General features: G+C 39.2%; 2 protein-coding genes across 2 annotated transcripts; both read left to right on the plus strand.

Moving 5' to 3' along the window:
* Positions 1-1,002: 1,002 nt before the first annotated feature.
* LOC135689832 (integrator complex subunit 15-like) lies at positions 1,003-2,684 on the plus strand. Its single transcript, XM_065207193.2, has one exon. It carries the CDS (start codon positions 1,152-1,154, stop codon positions 2,496-2,498), a length of 1,347 nt encoding a protein of 448 aa, XP_065063265.2. The 5' UTR covers positions 1,003-1,151; the 3' UTR covers positions 2,499-2,684.
* A 12,145-nt stretch (positions 2,685-14,829) lies between these two features.
* Positions 14,830-17,426, plus strand: LOC135689831 (microsomal glutathione S-transferase 1). Its single transcript, XM_065207192.2, has 3 exons — positions 14,830-15,029; positions 16,185-16,273; positions 16,908-17,426. Exons 1-3 carry the CDS (start codon positions 14,907-14,909, stop codon positions 17,152-17,154), a joined length of 459 nt encoding a protein of 152 aa, XP_065063264.2. The 5' UTR covers positions 14,830-14,906; the 3' UTR covers positions 17,155-17,426.
* Positions 17,427-18,017: the final 591 nt, after the last annotated feature.

Raw genomic sequence — 18,017 nt, forward strand, 5'->3', positions numbered from 1 at the left:
TCTTGTCCAGGTTTTCAGTGATATGATAAACATGAAAGACCCTACCTTGAAGCAGGTTTTCAAATGTGTTTTCGTTGATTCAAGGTTTTGTCAAAAGTGGCACAAAGTTGAACAGAAAAGAAGCAGCAATGCCGATAATTCGAATCGAGTTCCAAGACTATGGCTAATAAGCAGAGCTACTTTCTACGTTGTAACCATCAAAATCTTATTGTTGTTTTAACTATGATTGTCTAGGCTGGAAGGGAACTTGGCTGAAAGGGAAAGTTTAGACAAATTTTGGAATTTGCGAGTCGTTACATTAGAAAAACATTGCTATTAGGATGAAGAAAGTTAATGAACACGTGTGATAGTTGAAGAGAATAAGAACACAATGGAAGAAACATAGCATTTTATCGGCTGATAACGTTGTGGCCTTTGAACGAAATGCAGGGTTCTTTGTCGGAATCTTGGAATGTATCCTTGCTTGACAGACTGAGAATTATTTCATCAGAATTTTATTAATTAGAGTTAGCGTTGTCTTAAACATAGACCACAACTCCTTCCACGTTAGGTTCAGGGAAAAACAAAGGCAAAACAAAAGAGTAACTGATTTCATATTTGAGAGTATAAACCTGCCAGATTATCCTCCTGCAAAATTTGATTGGTGAGATGAAAGGTCCTACTCTAGCCTCCTCCTTGGCTGTAGAAGTGGATATCAGCTTCTTGTTACTGTTCACTACCGACAAGTATGAGATAGCAGATTAGATAAAAAACACATACGATTTCTTTGTTGCTTATGTTGTTGAAAATCTCTAACTAGCATGGTGTTGCATTGTTTTGTTCGATGCCTATTTCTTAGGCTTTAGCATACCAAGGAGATGTATCAAATACTTCGGTAAAACTCCTTGAATTGCTATCTGTCAAGTTATGCCGATGTGTATGCTGCTATCAAAACAGCCATTTTGGGCTAAAATTGCAGAATTGCTACAAGCTTACCTTCCCGCTCCCATCGTTGTTGAAGAGCCTCTTCTCTGTGACTCTTCTCCAATCGAGGTTGTAAATATGGCGACGTCCAAAAGAAGGTGATGCGTGTTCGCTTACCGTTACTTATGTATTGAAATTTCTTTCACAAGAAGACGCTGAATAGTGTATTAAGCTATTGACAAGAAATCATGGATGATGATGATGACCTTGGAGAAGATATTTGGAACGCATTCTCGTGGCGTTCACATATTTCAACCAAGATAAAGCTGATGCAAAAGTACTTTGTTGAAGAACTCTCTTTTCCAGAAAGTCACCGAAAAATAATTGATTTTTTCGACACTTACTACGATGCATATTTGAAAGAAGATAATCGAAATAATGAGGAAGGATTACCTCCAGCCAAAATGAAAAATAGCAACGTACCGCGTGTCATATCTGAGGAATGTTTCTTTACTTTTCTAGACGAGTCAGATTTCACGGCCATTCAAGAACTTAAGCTGTTGGAGCTGATTTGCTCGTATTTTGATGGCAGAGAACTAGATTTTGTAAGGTATTTCGTATTTGATTGCCTGTTTGGTAATATAAACGAAGATGGAATTCAGTTTAGGGATGCCAAACTGAAGTTTCTTGGCAAACTCATTTCAATGGCTGTTGGAATACAATGTGTATTAATACTTGAATGCTGCGCAATTTTCTTTCAGAGGTTTGGAAGGAAGAATGCAATGGTGTCAGTAATAACAAATGTTGTAAATGATTACTGTTATCTAATTCCAAGTGCTTACCAAATTCTTGAAAGTGTTGTACAAGTGAGCCCAATGTTTTGTTGCCAGTTTGTAGAGGCTCTCCCAATGATTTATAGTTTTCATCAGAAAGCAAAGTCAGATGGGGAGGACAATGATGACGAGTTTGAAAGCAATCAGCAGGAAATACCACCAATGCCTTTAATGAAAATAGTTGGGTCTTGGCTTTCATCAAGCCCTAAAGATTTTACTTCTAGAAAGCCTCATGAATTTCTGTTGTTGCCATCAATTTACAATTTCCAAGATGACCCAAAGCTTCAAAAGAAAATCGTCTGTTCAATATCAGGGCTCTTATCATGGTCAGTTCTCTCACCTCTTTTTGCTGGCATCAAGATCAACAACAAAGTAATTGGTTCTGATGAGATCAAAAAAGTATCGTCTCTTTTGCACTATGGAATTTTGAATTATTTTTCAATGCATCGTAAAAGTGACACAAGTGCCTCTGGAGATGAAGATGATCTGGAGCCAGGGGAAGTGTCTGAGGAGCCTAAAGCGATGGAATTGATTTTTGAATCAAACATAAAAGATGTGATAACTCATCTTGATGATACAGTTGAAAGGCTAACTGATGAAATAACAAAGGAGAAACTAGGGGAAAGCATAGATAGGCTAGCTCAGATAATTCAGATCTCCAAATGGAGTGGTTGCTTTTTACCAACAAGTAAAAAGTTCAAGCATGCCTTGAAGAAAGTCCCAAAGACAAAGCTCTTCTCAAAAGTACTCAAGACTTTGTAACTCTTTGACAATTGTAAATAGTCTTATAGCTTTGATGTTTCATGCATCAGCCAGATCAAGATCTAAGTCTCCTGGTATTATAAAGAATAGGAATAGAACTCATTGTGTGAAATACTAGCAGGAGACTGTACATTTTTGGATTTTTATCTGTAATGATAATTCAATCCATTTAACAGTGAATTAAAATAGACTTTTCAATCTGTTTGTCCTAGGAATATGCAAATGGTGACAGAAAATTCAGAAATTTGGTGTGCTTAGTGTCATTTGAAATATTGATTATCATGAAACTTTTTGGTTGTGCAAAATAATTCTAAGGTAACCAACAATTTTCAACAACATTGCCAACAAGACTCAAGTTATACTGATAGGCTTCATCAGTATCATCACAGAACAGGGATTTTGTTAGACCTCATTGCAAGGCTCTGTCATTGACTCAAGATTGCTGTTTTCAATCCAACTTCTAGAAATCAAGATTTTTTAAACTGGTTTGGGTTTGAAAAAAGTTGGGATTGGGGCAAATTTTGGCTAATTTTTTGTATGTATCCAAACTGGCAGGTTCAGTTTAAAAATAAATGGATACTTCAGCACTTAAAATGGTTGCCAAATATGTGATGTCATGTTTCTGTTTGCTTGTCACTGACAGAATGCAATTGAAGGCTCTCTGGTCAAGGTTTGGCTAAATTGTCGGTACATAATGTCATTTGTTGGCAAGTTTGCTTGTTTTGGGGGCATTGCAGCCCCCCCCCCACCTGAAAAATGAATTTCCGTCACTGCTCAGATCAAACTCACATTTCAAAGGCTGTCACAGGTTGCAGAGATCTGGTTGTCACAGGAAAGGTGCTTGAACTATTCATAGTCCACACTAAGTATTTTTATGCTTGAGAGCAGAAATTTTGAAAGATTTGGATGCAATATCATGCAGTATTAAGGAATTTGAAATTCTTGTGTATTATCTGAGACATACTTTACTGGGACAGCAGGGTGTTTTCAAAGAGCTTAGGTGATGTGTTATTGTGGGCTTTGAAGCTTTGAGATACCAGTCAAATTCAATAAAATCAAAGTGTATTCTTCTAAACCATTTTTGCACAAATTCGTGGATTACAGCCTCACTTTGGTACTAGAGCTTGCCTGCCAATGATAGAAGCGCCGAAGGCTCTAGATGTCTAACTCACAGGTCCGCTGTGAGGGAAATTTGTTTACTTCCGCCATTTTGAATAGTGGCAAAAAGGAACTTGCTCCATACCGAGCCCTTTTAAATTTGGTAAAAGTAAGGATTGATTTCATTCACTTCTCTTTCGAATATCGATGTGAAATTTGGTGAGTGGCCTTATATTGCACTTAGATTTATGAATTGATGTTATTATTGGAAAAATAAGCCGTCGTTCGCAAATTCCAAGCATTTACAGTTGCGGTGCTTGCTGTGGTGTTTTCTGTCTCGTCGAAATTCCAGAAAATATTGATTGATCTGTTTTAAAACGGATCCAGCAACAATGTTTAGCCACTCAATGCATAAATTTCTTAACACATTTGTACAAAGATGTGATATAGTTACTTTTTCTTTGTTTGTTTACAGAAACTGCTATGAAATATCTAGGCCAAACTCTAGAAAAAGCCGAAAATAGGTCATAATTCAATGCTTGGATATTAATAATAACAGAATCTAAATATGGTAACCAATTTTTGATTTTATATAATCATTGATATTTTCAAACTATTTCAAAACCACACTCAGGGGCGGTCTGGCGTCAAAATCGCAGGGTGGCTAGAAAACTCAAGGGCCCGGTTTAGGGCGTGGCGGGAAAAATTGAGCCACACCCACTGAAATTGTGGCTTAGAATACTATTGATTCAATAAAAATTGATAATAAAGCAATACGCTAAATAGCAGCAGTATATCGACTTTAATTCGTAAATTCGGACCCAATTGGATCCATACCTTTCCTCTCGTGTAAACAGGCTTTAAAATCCCATGTAGAGTTAAGAATCAAGATCAAAACTTATTTAAATTCTCAGATTTTCAACTCTTTTTGAAGAAGTGCAAATGAATAAGCAAATTGGCAAATGACTTGCTCGTAATCAAGTGGAAAGTTTTCTCTTCTTTTGAAATTATCAGCAGCGCTGAATTATCTTTAAAAGGAAACTTGGATGCAGCTAAGTGTCATCAAGCATTTATACCCGTTGTAGAGGGAAGGATATGCTGCTAGGTGCATGTTGTATTCACTAATTTTCTTATAGAAACCAGTATTCTGGCCGAGCCGAGTCAGCCAGGCCGAGCCGAGTCAGCCCGGGCCGAGCCGAGTCTGCCCGGGTTGAGTCTGCCCAGGCCGAGTCTGCCCAGGCCGAGTCTGCCCGGGCCGAGTTAGCCCAGATCAACCTTGGCTAGGTAACTTTGTGTTCGCACTACAGAAAATATTACTTGGGTTCACTCAACCCCCTACCTAGGCTGAAACAAGGTTCGATAGTATAGTGTAGACAAGACATTTGACATTCATGACAGGGTCATACAAAAATGATATCACCTATGATTTAAAGATTTTTAAGCCCCCTGGCCCCCTGTGTCACCATCTTTCTGAACCTCTCTATTATATTGCCAATGACGTCAACTCTCACATCCCCCCCCCGCCCTTCGCTATACATTAATTTGAAAAGTAGAGCAAAGCAAAAAAGCATAATTTCTTTTTTATAAAAAAATTTTGCAGATCTAAAGTTGCGAAAATTCTATTTTTTAAAAGTTGCGAATATTAGAACAACTCTGAAAAGTACCTTCTTAAGCCTGCCTAGTTCGGGATTTCTCCAGGCTCCGAATTCCCAGGAACATCCGTAATTTTCGTAAAGGATACACCAGTTTTTGCTAATTCCTCGTAATTGTATAATTCATTGAATGGTTTTCCGAAATCTTCAAAAACGCCCAAGACTTGTGATTAACCAAGACTTATGACCAGCGCAAATTAGTTTCTTCATTTATGACTAATGCAAATTATTTCAAATGCCTGATATCGAATAGCTGAGAGGGTTCTCACTTTTGAAGCATTAACTGAGTACAATCCTATGTTCTTTCCATTCAAAATGGTTGTATCTTGTTAAGTTATCGATGCGTTGGCAGTTGGGTATGGGAACGTTCTCATATTACCTAATCAAAGATGGAGGGAGGGGGTTCACACAAATGTTTACGGTCATAATGATCAATAAATGATGCAAATTAGATGATAATTTAGGGGAAGAGGATTTTTCCAATGTTGCCTATATTTTGTCATGTAATTTGTGCATAATCCTTTCTTAAATGATAATGCTCTTTCCAGGGCCTATCTTAGTGTGCAGTATTACACACTTTGTGCAGTATTAATATAAAAACGTGCAGTATTGATTTCGAAAATGTACAGTATTGAATTTTGGGATTTGTGAAAATGTCTATTTGCGGCTATCCCAGATTCCTGCTTTGTTCAAAAAATGTGAATTTTCCTCCTCAGTTCGATATAGAGTTCATGTATTGTAATTCTCGTATAACCATCGGAAAGACTCTCTTATCAAAACTTCAAACAAAGCGAAATTCCCAGAACCAAAAACAAAACATCTTCTGTAAATGTCAGGATTGCTGTAAATTGCGTAATTTGATCTTGTCGAAGACAAAACATTCAGTAATAATTTATCAGTTGCCCTATGATGCTCTGGGCATCTAGCAGAAGCTCACTTAACTTAATTAAAAGAAAGATAATAGCCTAATAAAAGAAAGAGCCTGATAAAACTTTTTAGTTAATGGATCACCTTACTTCAAACAGACCCAACAACCTCTGTAATGTATCGGTCGTAAAAATCGGTATTACAGACCACTATATGACATACGGTATAAGAAAATTAAACGCTAGAGTTCATGTCAATGACGTGAAATTTAAGACAGAGTCACCCAGTTTGAAAAATTATGACCGTGACTCTTTCCTTAATGACTTGCGTAGTATTGACTGGGAGGTGGCTATGTCATGTAGATCGGATGACCCTAATAGGATGGCTAGCAATTTCTACGATCTCTTTCTCGCTGTCTTGGATGTGCATCCCCGTTAAAAAAAAGGATCGCTAAGTCGGGACATGCACATGTACCATGGATTTCTCCAAGCATCAAGAATTTGATGTACGAAAGAGACCATATTAAGAGACGGGCTGAGAGAGATCCAGCACTATGGCCAAGATATAAGCAGCTTCGAAACCAGGGCCGGTCTGGCGTCAAAATCGCAGGGTGGCATCAGTCTTTAAGACCGGATCGAAAACTGATTTGAACAACTACCGGCCAATATCCATACTCTCGGAATAATCGCACATGATCAAGTCTCCACCTTTCTGAGGGAAAAAAGCATGCTCTCCAAATGTCAGCATGCATTTCGAAAGCTGCACAACACGTTGACCTCATTACTCAATGCTACTGACTCATGGTTCTCAAATGCCGATAAACGAAAAATAAATATTAGCATCTTCCTTGATCTAAAGAAGGCATTTGACTCTGTGGATCACAAAATTCTGCTCTCTAAGTTTTCAAAGTATGGGATAGGAGGAACCCCTCATCAGTGGTTTACGTCATACCTAACTGATAAGATACAATACTGCCAAATCAATGGTTCCAGTTCACAACAAAAGAAGGCTCAGTGCGGTATTCCCCAGGGTTCGTGCCTTGGGCCCCTCCTTTTCATCCTATACGTAAATGATTTTGAGCGATGCTTAGAGAAAAGCTCAACAAATATGTATGCAGACGACACTAGCATAACATGCTTTGCAAAAGACATTGAGGAACTGTGTAATGACTTAAAAACTGAGGGTAAGAACATTGCAGTGTGGATGCGTCAAAATTAGCTTAGTCTGAACACTAATAAAACTGAATATATGGTCATTGGTCATAAAAGACGAATTAACCATATCCAGGGGGAGATAAACGTGGAAATGAACGGAGAAAAAATCCAACGAGCCCATGAAGTAGAATATCTCGGAGACACTATCGATGAAAACCTATCTTGGAACAAGCTGTACAAGAGGCTTAAGTGTAACTTAAAAGTGGTCTTTCTTTGTTGAGGAAACTTAAAAAACATACTCCCACAGTCGAAATTCGACCAGGTCTGTCCGCTACAGGAGTCTTGAACATCTTCATGGGATAAATGACTATGTTTCTATTCAGGTTTTGTAGATTCTGTTTGTTTTGTTGCTGTTTTGAAATGTTATTGTTGATTGTGTATATTATCGTCTGTCTGTTTGTGATTTCTGCGTCATGGCCTATACACGTGTTCAAAATTCGGGCAATTTTCTCACTACACTTGCATGGCTAAGATACCTAGGGTTCGCAGGGGTTTTCACTGATTGCAACAACAAAATTTCATTTAAAAAATATGATTATAAATGTGCAGTATTGAAAACTTCTTAAAATAGGCCCTGGCTCTTTCCTTGGACCATCAAATATCCCTTAATAGCTAAGTCTGCTCTAGGAATGATAAAGGATAAAATTCTTTAAACGTCCTGTGACAGGCTATTTAATTTTGCATTTCAACTAAGAACTCAAAGGCATCTTGATTTTGTATTTGAAGCGCTAAAACTCCTGCGTTTTGTACTAAAAAGAAATTTTGCCCACCTTTATTCAAAAGTCCTGTCTAGTGACAAAAGGGGCTTTTTATCCCCTGACTAATGACCAGCTGTACCCCCCCCCCTTCTTCCTTGTTTGGAACTTGGCAGAAACACCTCAAACCTGGAATTCTACAGAAACAGCCTGGAAAATATGAAACTCCTACAAGTATTAATGGAAGATTAAGCCGTATGTTTTGAAAATAACTTAGTTAAGTATTCCAATTGTTTCTCAAACTTAAAAATTTTTCGTTATCTGTGTTTTTTCTCAAGAGCTTATTTGTCCTTTTAACCATGTCTTTCTCATACAGAAAGAGCCCATCAATCTGCAAAATTATCAATTTGCACAAACGGGTGGCAGGAGGTCCCTTAGAACCCATTTTTCCAAATGATTTTGTCAGATATCTTTCTGAAAAGTCAGTAGTTTTATAAGCACATGTTCAATGCCTCACCATAATTACGAATAATTGTACGGGCATCATACTAGGCTAGTAGGAGCTAAAGCCCCTCTTTATTTTTTCAAAGAAACGCTTTAAAACTTTCAAAAATTCATAAATTACCGTTTGATGAGAATGAAGTCATTATTTTGCTAAATTTCAGAAGATTGCGTGTTTAATCGAAAATAATATCGTCTCCTAGGCTGGAAAGAGAAGTTGCTTTCTTTGTAAAATCTTGGAAGATAGTGTCGCGCTAACTGAAAAATGGCTTTAGGCTTTAATCTAACTTTCAATATCTACAAACCACTTTACATCATTTGACACCTAAATATTTTGCCACCCTTTCAGAGTTTCAAACACAGTCAATTTGACTGGGAATCTTCTTCCAAAAGCAAATTGTGAAAAGATAAGACATTAAATTTCGGCATTTTCTGAATTTCCAAATAGCGTGATTAAAAATAATATTCCAAGCCCGTTTTGCTTGGAATATAATTCCCCATTCCGTCATGCATTGCATGGGGTTTTAAGAATGAATTATGACATAAATATACTAATTTGATAATGGGCCATCCTTAAAACGTCGTTTTTTAATTCGTTAATTTTCCCAAGTATAATTTCAGTTTAAGTGAATTATGACATAGTTTGCAGTAAACTTATTCCCTGCTACACAAATTTGAGACACACTTTGCTTACCCGACATCTGTCCTGGCCGTGTGCAAATTTTTTAGCCATTCGATTAGTTCCTTGGGTACAAAATAGCTTTTTCGTACCTGTATGTAGAGGAATTGTAAGTCCGTAGAAAACGGAATTTTACTGATCGCACTTGCAAGGTACACTCGTAAACCACAGTGAAATTTGGGTCAAGTCACTTGAAGCTTTAAAGAGCCTCTCCAGCCAAAAAATTTTTTTTTATTGACTAAAAAGTTAGGATCTGATGCGTGTATTATGGCAAAGTCACGCATTGATAACTGCAACTAAATCTACAGCAGGATCTTTTTAGGATCGAAAAATATTAAATGTTTACAATCATTCTAAGTCTGCGGGTCGGAATGTGTCCATGCTGTGTTACGACTTTGTTTTGATCACCTGTGTAGGCCCACAAAGCTATGGCTTCCTGTTCCAGCTCTTCCTTCGCGTATAATTAATCGAAATTGACACTTCAGTTGTTTTCCAGAAACGATGAACAACTAAAGGCTTCAGAATTGGTGTCTGAAATGCTCAAACTAAAAGCCGGTGGAACAGAACTGAGTGTACCATCACTTGCAATGTTCAATTTGCGAATCACCGTCGTTCGACTTGGTTTGAGGCAAGACTTTGACCCCCCTCACATAAGAAGTTTCAGGTCGGTCTGAACTCAGATCGACCTGAAGTTCATTTCAATCTGCGGTCTGAGCCCTTGAGGTGCACACATGAGAGAGGGCGAAATGAAACTCAGGTCGACCTGAGTTCATTTCGGTTGTTCAAGTCGACTTGAAATCCGCATGTGTGCAGAAAAGAATTTCAAATCGGGGCGAAATGAAACTCGTGGAGAAAAATAAATTGCTCTCTGGGATGCATGCTTAATGATTTTGGTGCCATTTGACCATTGAATTGATTCTAGCACTCTCAGTATCTTCACAAAACACGTCTTTTCTTCTTTAGCAAGAACGATTTTTAGATGAAGATGGCTTTTTTGAGAAATAAGTTAAGGAAGCAAAACAAAATGAAGCTGCAAAACGAAGACTAAAACAACCAAAATCGATTTCAATACTGATATAAAATATGAATTATTTTGCGCCATGTTTGTTTTGAACTGAATTGGCAATAAATGCAGATGTGCGAAAGCCTGTTGAATTTCAAGCCGGTTGGAAAATGTTCATGTGAGCAGGAGTCAAATTAGCACGCACCAACAAATTTCAAGCTGATCTGAGTTTCAGACCGGCCTGAAATTGTTTATGTGAGGGGGGTTTAACGAAATGCACAGTGGCGTCAAAATTGCGTCACAGTGTCACCAAACCGGAAAAATTGTGTCGGTTAATTCAATTCAATTATCGAAATGCAAGAGCTTATATCTTACAAACTGTGAAAAACTTGGCTGGAGAGGCCCTTTAAGATCAATAAGCCTGTTTGAATAAACACAGTCATACATTGGATACATGGATGTGCCATGCGATATTGTAAATGAGACATGCGACCGCAAAGCAACGATAATCGGCTTAACAAGTCAAGAGATTTTCAGACCTCAACTAGTAGCTTTGATAAAGAAGTTATGGAAACTTTCAGTCTAATAGAAAGCAAAGGCTGTGCAAAATATTTTAGAAAAAGTTTGCGCCTTTTTCAAATCGCAACCTTATTCCGCATGCGCAGTAGAAAAGTTAGCTGGGCTCAACCCTCTTTCGCGTTAACAATACATTATTTCAAACCAAATTGAGTCCTCCTGGGCCGAGTCCTCCTGGGCCGAGTCCTCCTGGGCCGAGTCCTCCTGGGCCGAGTCCTCCTGGGCCGAGTCCTCCTGGGCCGAGTCCTCCTGGGCCGAGTCCTCCTGGGCCGAGTCCTCCTGGGCCGAGTCCTCCTGGGCCGAGTCCTCCTGGGCCGAGTCCTCCTGGGCCGAGTCCTCCTGGGCCGAGTCCTCCTGGGCCGAGTCCTCCTGGGCCGAGTCCTCCTGGGCCGAGTCCTCCTGGGCCGAGTCAGCCCGGGCCGAGTCAGCCCGGGCCGAGTCCTCCTGGGCCGAGTCCTCCTGGGCCGAGTCCTCCTGGGCCGAGTCCTCCTGGGCCGAGTCAGCCCGGGCCGAGTCAGCCCGGGCCGAGTCAGCCCGGGCCGAGTCAGCCCGGGCCGAGTCAGCCCGGGCCGAGTCAGCCCGGGCCGAGTCAGCCCGGGCCGAGTCAGCCCGGGCCGAGTCAGCCCGGGCCGAGTCAGCCCGGGCCGAGTCAGCCCGGGCCGAGTCAGCCCGGGCCGAGTCAGCCCGGGCCGAGTCAGCCCGGGCCGAGTCAGCCCGGGCCGAGTCAGCCCGGGCCGAGTCAGCCCGGGCCGAGTCAGCCCGGGCCGAGTCAGCCCGGGCCGAGTCAGCCCGGGCCGAGTCAGCCCGGGCCGAGTCAGCCCGGGCCGAGTCAGCCCGGGCCGAGTCAGCCCGGGCCGAGTCAGCCCGGGCCGAGTCAGCCCGGGCCGAGTCAGCCCGGGCCGAGTCAGCCCGGGCCGAGTCAGCCCGGGCCGAGTCAGCCCGGGCCGAGTCAGCCCGGGCCGAGTCAGCCCGGGCCGAGTCAGCCCGGGCCGAGTCAGCCCGGGCCGAGTCAGCCCGGGCCGAGTCAGCCCGGGGCGAAAGAGGGTTGAGCCCGGTTGACTCAGCAAAGCAAGAAAGCATCATTTTTTTTCAAACAACAATTTTGCAGATCTAAAGTTGCGGAAATTATATTTTTAAAAAGTTGCGAACATTAAAACAACTCTGAAAGGTACCTTGCCTCGTTTGGGATATCTCCAGCTCCCAGGAAATTCTCAGGAAAATCCTTTAGTTATGCTTCTTTTTATGCACATTTTCGTCCATAATCTGGATTCATATTTTATCTAAGTAATCAAGAAAATCAACAAATCTGATTTCTCTAGGACGTTCGTTGCTTCAGTGTTCAGTCTATAGAAACTAATAACTCATAAAAATCTGAACGCGTTTCAAAGATATGGTGAATTTCTTAGGCAGCTACTGCGATCGGAGAAAAATAACTCACAGCGCTGACTTACAGCTAAATTTTAACTGTACCCAAGATAGGAAAAGATTGAATGGTGTAACCTGTTGTTTAGAATGCATTGAGCAAAATTGAACTGATAGAATGACTGATAATACATTTAGAAAATTACAATATGAGTACCAGGAAGAAATAATGTTCAAAATACCTCGGAAAAGTGGAACAAAATTCACTTGAACTCTTCGTCCGACGCTTAATAATGAAAGCAAGTGTAATTATTTCCAATCGAAAGCCCGGTTTACACTACAAAAAGCTACCGGGGTTCAACTTGTGTTGTGTTCACCCAGGGTAAACTCTGTTCAATTTGTATTCTAAACGGAAAGTTGGTCTAAACTTGGTTTCCAAACGCAATTTTGAGTCAGCCCGGATTGAGCCTACGATTAACCAAGACTTATGACCAGCGCAAATTAGTTTCTTCACTTATGACTAATGCGAATTATTTCAAATGCCTGATATCGAATAGCTGAGAGGTTTCTCACTTTTTAAGCATTAACTGTGTACAATCCTTTGTTCTTCTATTCAGAATGGTTGTATCTGGATAAGATTATCAATGCGTTGGCAGTTGGGTATGGGAACGTTCACATATTACCTAATCATAGATGGAGGGAGGGGGTTCACAGAAATGTTTACGGTCATAATGATCAATTAATGATGCAAATTAGATGATAATTTAGGGGGAAGAGGATTTTTCCAAGTTGCCTTTATTTTGTTATGTAATTTGTGCATGTTCCTTTCTTGAATGATAATGCTCTTTCCAGGGCCTATTTTAGTGTGCAGTATTACACACTTTGTACAGTATTAATTTAAAAACGTGCAGTATTGATTTCGAAAATGTACAGTTTTGAATTTTGGGATTTGTGAAAATGTCTATTTGCGGCTATCCCAGATTCCTGCCTTGTTCAAAAAATGTGAATTTTCCTCTTCAGTTCGATATAGAGTTCATGTATTGTAATTCTTGTATAACCATCGGAAAAACTCTCTTATCAAAACTTAAAACAAAGCGAAATGCCCAGAACCAAAAACAAAACATGTCCTGTAAATGTCAGGATTGCTGTAAATTTCGTAATTTGATCTTGTCGAAGACAAAACATCAGTTGCCCTATCATGCTCTGGGCATCTAGCAGAAGCTCACTTAACTTAACAAAAATAAAGATAAAGAGCCTAATAAAACTTTTTAGTTAATAGGTCATCTTTGTTCAAACAGACCCAACAACCTCTGTAATGTATCGGTCGTAAAAATCAGTATCACAGACCATTATATGACATACGGTATTAGAAAACTAGACGCTAGAGTTCATGTCAATGACGTGAAATTTAAGACAGAGTCACGCAGTTTGAAAATTGTGACCGTGACTCTTTCCTTAATGACTTGTGTAGTATTGACTGGGAGATGGCTATGTCATGTAGATCGGATGACCCTAATAGGATGGCTAGCAATTTCTACGATCTCTTTCTTGCTGTCTTGGATGTGCATCCCCGTTGAAAAAAAGAACCGCTAAGACGGGGCATGCACATGTACCATGGATTTCTCCAAGCATCAATAATTTGATGTGCGAGAGAGACCGTATTAAGAGACGGGCTGAGAGAGATCCAGCACTATGGCCAAGATATAAGCAGCTTCGAAACCAGGGGCGGTCTGGTGTCAAAATCACAGGGTGGCTAGAAACTTTTGAATGCGCAGGGTATGCACAGTTGGCAATCTTTTACCCTTTTGATAAAGGGTGTCGATGTCGACTTTGGGGTCTTTTCTCTCTTTGTGAATCCCCACCTTGAAAGTCACAGTTTTCCTCTCCATATGTTTCTTCCCAAAGAGCTTGTTTCTTGAGATCATCTGTTTTCAGGATCTCTATTTCCACCAGTTGTTGTTTTCACTTGATCGATAAGCTGCTGGTAGCAATTTGCAAATGCCAGCAATTCTGACATTCTATGAACTTGAAATCTTGAAAAAGGCTCTTATTGCTCTTTTGCTTCATCTTTGTGTCAACAAATCTTCTTAGCATTGTAAAATCCTGATACAGATCTCTGTAACCAGATGATAGTGACCGACCCCTTGGCATCTCTCTTCTGAATTTCTGTATCATTGTTGCCTGCATTTAAATTTCAAGAAACATTTTCCTTTACATGATAAATTTTACTTCTAGATTTATTTTTGGCTTGTATTTGCAAAAATAAATGATATTATGATATTTTATACAGAAATAAAATCATCTAGCTGTTTGATGATAAGGGGTGTCTTTGCTAGGGGCAGGGAAGCACCGCCTCTCTAGCATGGTCTTACGAAGATTTATTGGACATTTTGTATATGTTTGGTGAAGAATATTAGACTTTCATAAAAAACATTAATGACTATAATACAAGCAGAGTCCTATCAATTTTTAATTTTAAACCTGTCTGATTGCTATAGGAAAACCAACATATGGAAACCTGTAACCCAAGATGAATGAATAAATCCAAACTATTCAGCGACTCAAAAAGACTTTATGGAAAATTTAATCCATCTAACCGAATATGTGCTGGCTTTTTAAGGGGCTGAGCTCGCCGAATTTTTTTTAAAATTTTATCAGCGACGCCGACAACCTCGTTTTCAAATCTGAATTGGTTTATTTGCTCTCGTGGCTTCACTGAGTTCTTATCAGAAAGGTGCAGAGAAACGGAAACAACATCAGAATGCAATCAGGTTTAAATTTAGAGAACCCAGTCTTTGTAGATTTTGCCTTCTTCGGTATCATATTGGCCATAAAATGTTTGGTGATGAGTTTGATCACCGGGAGGCTCCGAGTTGTTAACAAGGTATGTATGGTCAATACACTTGCTGTACCAAATTTTGAAAACATTCATTCATTACTTCATAGTATGTAATTATGTGTGCATAACACAAGTCGAGGTGTTATGCGTTAAAACGTTGAAAAACCTTACTTTTGTGTCTTGCTTTAAACAAAATTTCTCTTAAATTTTAAACTCTAACGAGTTGGGATTTTTAGCGTTCACTTAACCACTTCAATTTGATGAGAGGCAGAACAACGTCAGAACCATCTGATTGTCACAAGTTGGAAAAGTTGCTACCAAAATTATGTTGTTAATTTAAGGGCAAATCTGGTCTTTTTTAAAGCAATGGGAAAGGGTTAACCAAGTCAGAAACAATGTATTGCATGTTTAGTGTGTGCAGATTGAGTTTTTTACAGATGCTTCTCCCCAATGGTGTCATGGAGGGGGGGGGGGGCTAAGCCCCCCTTGTTAAAATTCAAAGAGATTTTTGGGGCTCAGCCCCCCCTTAACAAGTGAGTTCATATTTGGTTGGGCAAATTCTGTGTTGGCAACCCTCTTTTATACTATAGATTCCTCATGAATGAGCAATTTCTTATCAGTCTTTTTCTGTCATCAAAAAGTTTGAATGATTTCTGCACACAACAGAGAGTTTTTTACACAAATGCAAGTATATTGCCTACAGCACAGCCCCCTTCCTAACTTTTTAGGATGGCACCCCTGCTTCTCCCTCCCAATTTTAGAGATAGCATCATGAGAATGAGCAATTTCTTATCAGTCTTTTTCTGTCATCAAAAAGTTTGAATGATTTCTGCACACAACAAAGAGTTTTTTACACAAATGCAAGTATATTGCCTACAGCACAGCCCCCTTCCTAACTTTTTAGGATGGCACCCCTGCTTCTCCCCTCCCAATTTTAGAGGCTTTGGTGTCTACAAGTGTTGAAGAAACATAGTGGAATAAAATTGACATGTGAGCTACATATATTATGTTGAAATTTTATAATCCAATAGCAGTTCCAAACTACAAAAACAAACTTTGTTACAGCAACGGACAAACATGTGCATTAGAAGAATTTGGTCCAAGATACAAAGGCTTGCTGTAATTTCCCTTCAATTCTCCAATTTTATAGACATTTAATTTCTATTTTAATAAAGATTAATGTCAGATGTTAAATTTCAGATCTTCTTAGGCCCGGAGGACTTTGCTGCTTTTGGAAAACCAGATAAACCATCTGCAGTTGCTGAAGCTCATATTGAAAGAGTGAGAAAGTAATTACTTTTTGCATATCTTAATATTTGAAAAAAGAAGGAAATGTATATTTGTTAAACTTATTAATTGGTATTTTGTGTACCTTTTGTATGTAACATCAAATTTAGTTTTTCAGTAAAAAGATAAAGGATAATAATTCAGTTTGTGTATTAGATCTCTGTTGTCCTAAAATACCAGAAACCAACTAGGATTGTGACTTGTTCGCAAACCATAAGGAATCAGGCACCTCATTTGCCTTTTTGCAAAATATGCACAATATTAAGAAGTGAACCACCAGTAGTCTCTTTTTATTGGGTTTTAGCCCTCACACTGTTTTTAGACCCTCCACTTCCAACAATGCTCCACGGTGCCTGGGAATGGTAAACATTAGGAACTTGTTTGCAAAAGTAAGATTTTGTTGTTTGCAGCTTTCACAGAGACATCTGTCAGATTTTCAAATAGATAAGTGTTTAGGAGTCAGCAACCTGATTTAGAAACCATTAGCTGTTGCTGTGACAACCAGTTTTGAACATCATGCTTTTTTAAAGTACCAGAGACACTCAGCTGTTGCATTGTTTTTTGTTTTTTCACAATAGAGTTCTAGTGTCTCAATACAGTTTTTGTTTATTAAACATTTTTCAATTTTTTCACCAGTGCCCATCGCAATGACATTGAAAACATATTTCCATTTTTCACCATTGGTTTGCTGTATGTTTTGTGCAACCCAAACCCAATAACAGCAACATGGCTTTTCAGGATCTTCACTGCAGCTCGCATCGGACACACTGTTGTGTACCTGAATGGAGTACGCCAGCCCTTCAGAGCTCTCTGTTTTTTTATCGCCATAGCTGTCAATTTTATCATGTGTGGCCTTGTGCTGAAGACTATTGTTACTATGTAGAGCTCTGTTTTTGCAAGAAATGCCCGAGAAGAACCTGCTAATTTTGTTGTTCGAATAATGCAATTTTTCCAATTTTTATTTGGTCAATTATAAAAAGGATATTTCTACGTTTTTCTGAAACGTTTTTTGAGAAAACCGCATTTAAATTGTCTGCAAAGGTATTTTTCTATAGGTTTTGTAATTTAGCTCTATTTTATGCTTTATTTTTCTCAAATTTATCTAGATATAAAGAAATACTGGTACTTTTTTTAAATGACATTGTTTTTGCTCCACTGAGATTTTACTTTCTCTCTGCATCCAATCTTTTATTGCATTGTTCTGATATACTGTGAGGCTGCACGCTAATACAGAAAATATATAAGAAATGTTAAGTGCCATGATTAATGCCAAGGTAGGAAACATTACTTGGCATTTGTTCTCTTGCAGTGACTCAACTTAAAGTAGCTCTCTTGTTTACCTTTAAAACAAATCTTTTAACTAAATCAGTATTGGTGCAGCTACAGCAGATTGTATCTTAAAAAATGTAGCCTCGCTGTTTGCAAAATAAACAATGCGCCTTGGACTGAGCCCTGTGGAACTCATGAAGCCATAAAGTGGGGATTTGTCTTGCTAAAATCAGTATTACAGTGCCAAGAATTTGAATTATTCTATGATTATATATTTGAAGAACAGTTGTACTGAAACACGATTTATAACACACATCATCTATAACTAAACCAAATATCAAGAGAATCTGGTGTTACCGTTGCTGGAGCTTCGCAAGACCGAGGGCTTGTGATAAATACTTTGTTAGTTTGTTTTTGAATGGTCATGAGGAAGGTCTGCCTGTTCGTGGGAAAAAAGTATCTTGCACAAGCCGAAAA

Source organism: Rhopilema esculentum, chromosome 5 (genome assembly GCF_057945365.1).
Source record: "Rhopilema esculentum isolate cy_ngs chromosome 5, ASM5794536v1, whole genome shotgun sequence".
Classification (NCBI taxonomy): domain Eukaryota; kingdom Metazoa; phylum Cnidaria; class Scyphozoa; order Rhizostomeae; family Rhizostomatidae; genus Rhopilema; species Rhopilema esculentum.

Excerpts from the sequence above, each read along its gene's own strand:
- LOC135689832 (XM_065207193.2), top strand. The coding sequence starts at position 1,152 with ATGGATGATGATGATGACCTTGGAGAAGATATTTGGAACGCATTCTCG.
- LOC135689831 (XM_065207192.2), top strand. The coding sequence starts at position 14,907 with ATGCAATCAGGTTTAAATTTAGAGAACCCAGTCTTTGTAGATTTTGCC. Across the intron at positions 15,030-16,184 it reads GGCTCCGAGTTGTTAACAAG|ATCTTCTTAGGCCCGGAGGA; the intron begins GTATGTATGGTC and ends GTTAAATTTCAG. Across the intron at positions 16,274-16,907 it reads CATATTGAAAGAGTGAGAAA|TGCCCATCGCAATGACATTG; the intron begins GTAATTACTTTT and ends TTTTTTCACCAG.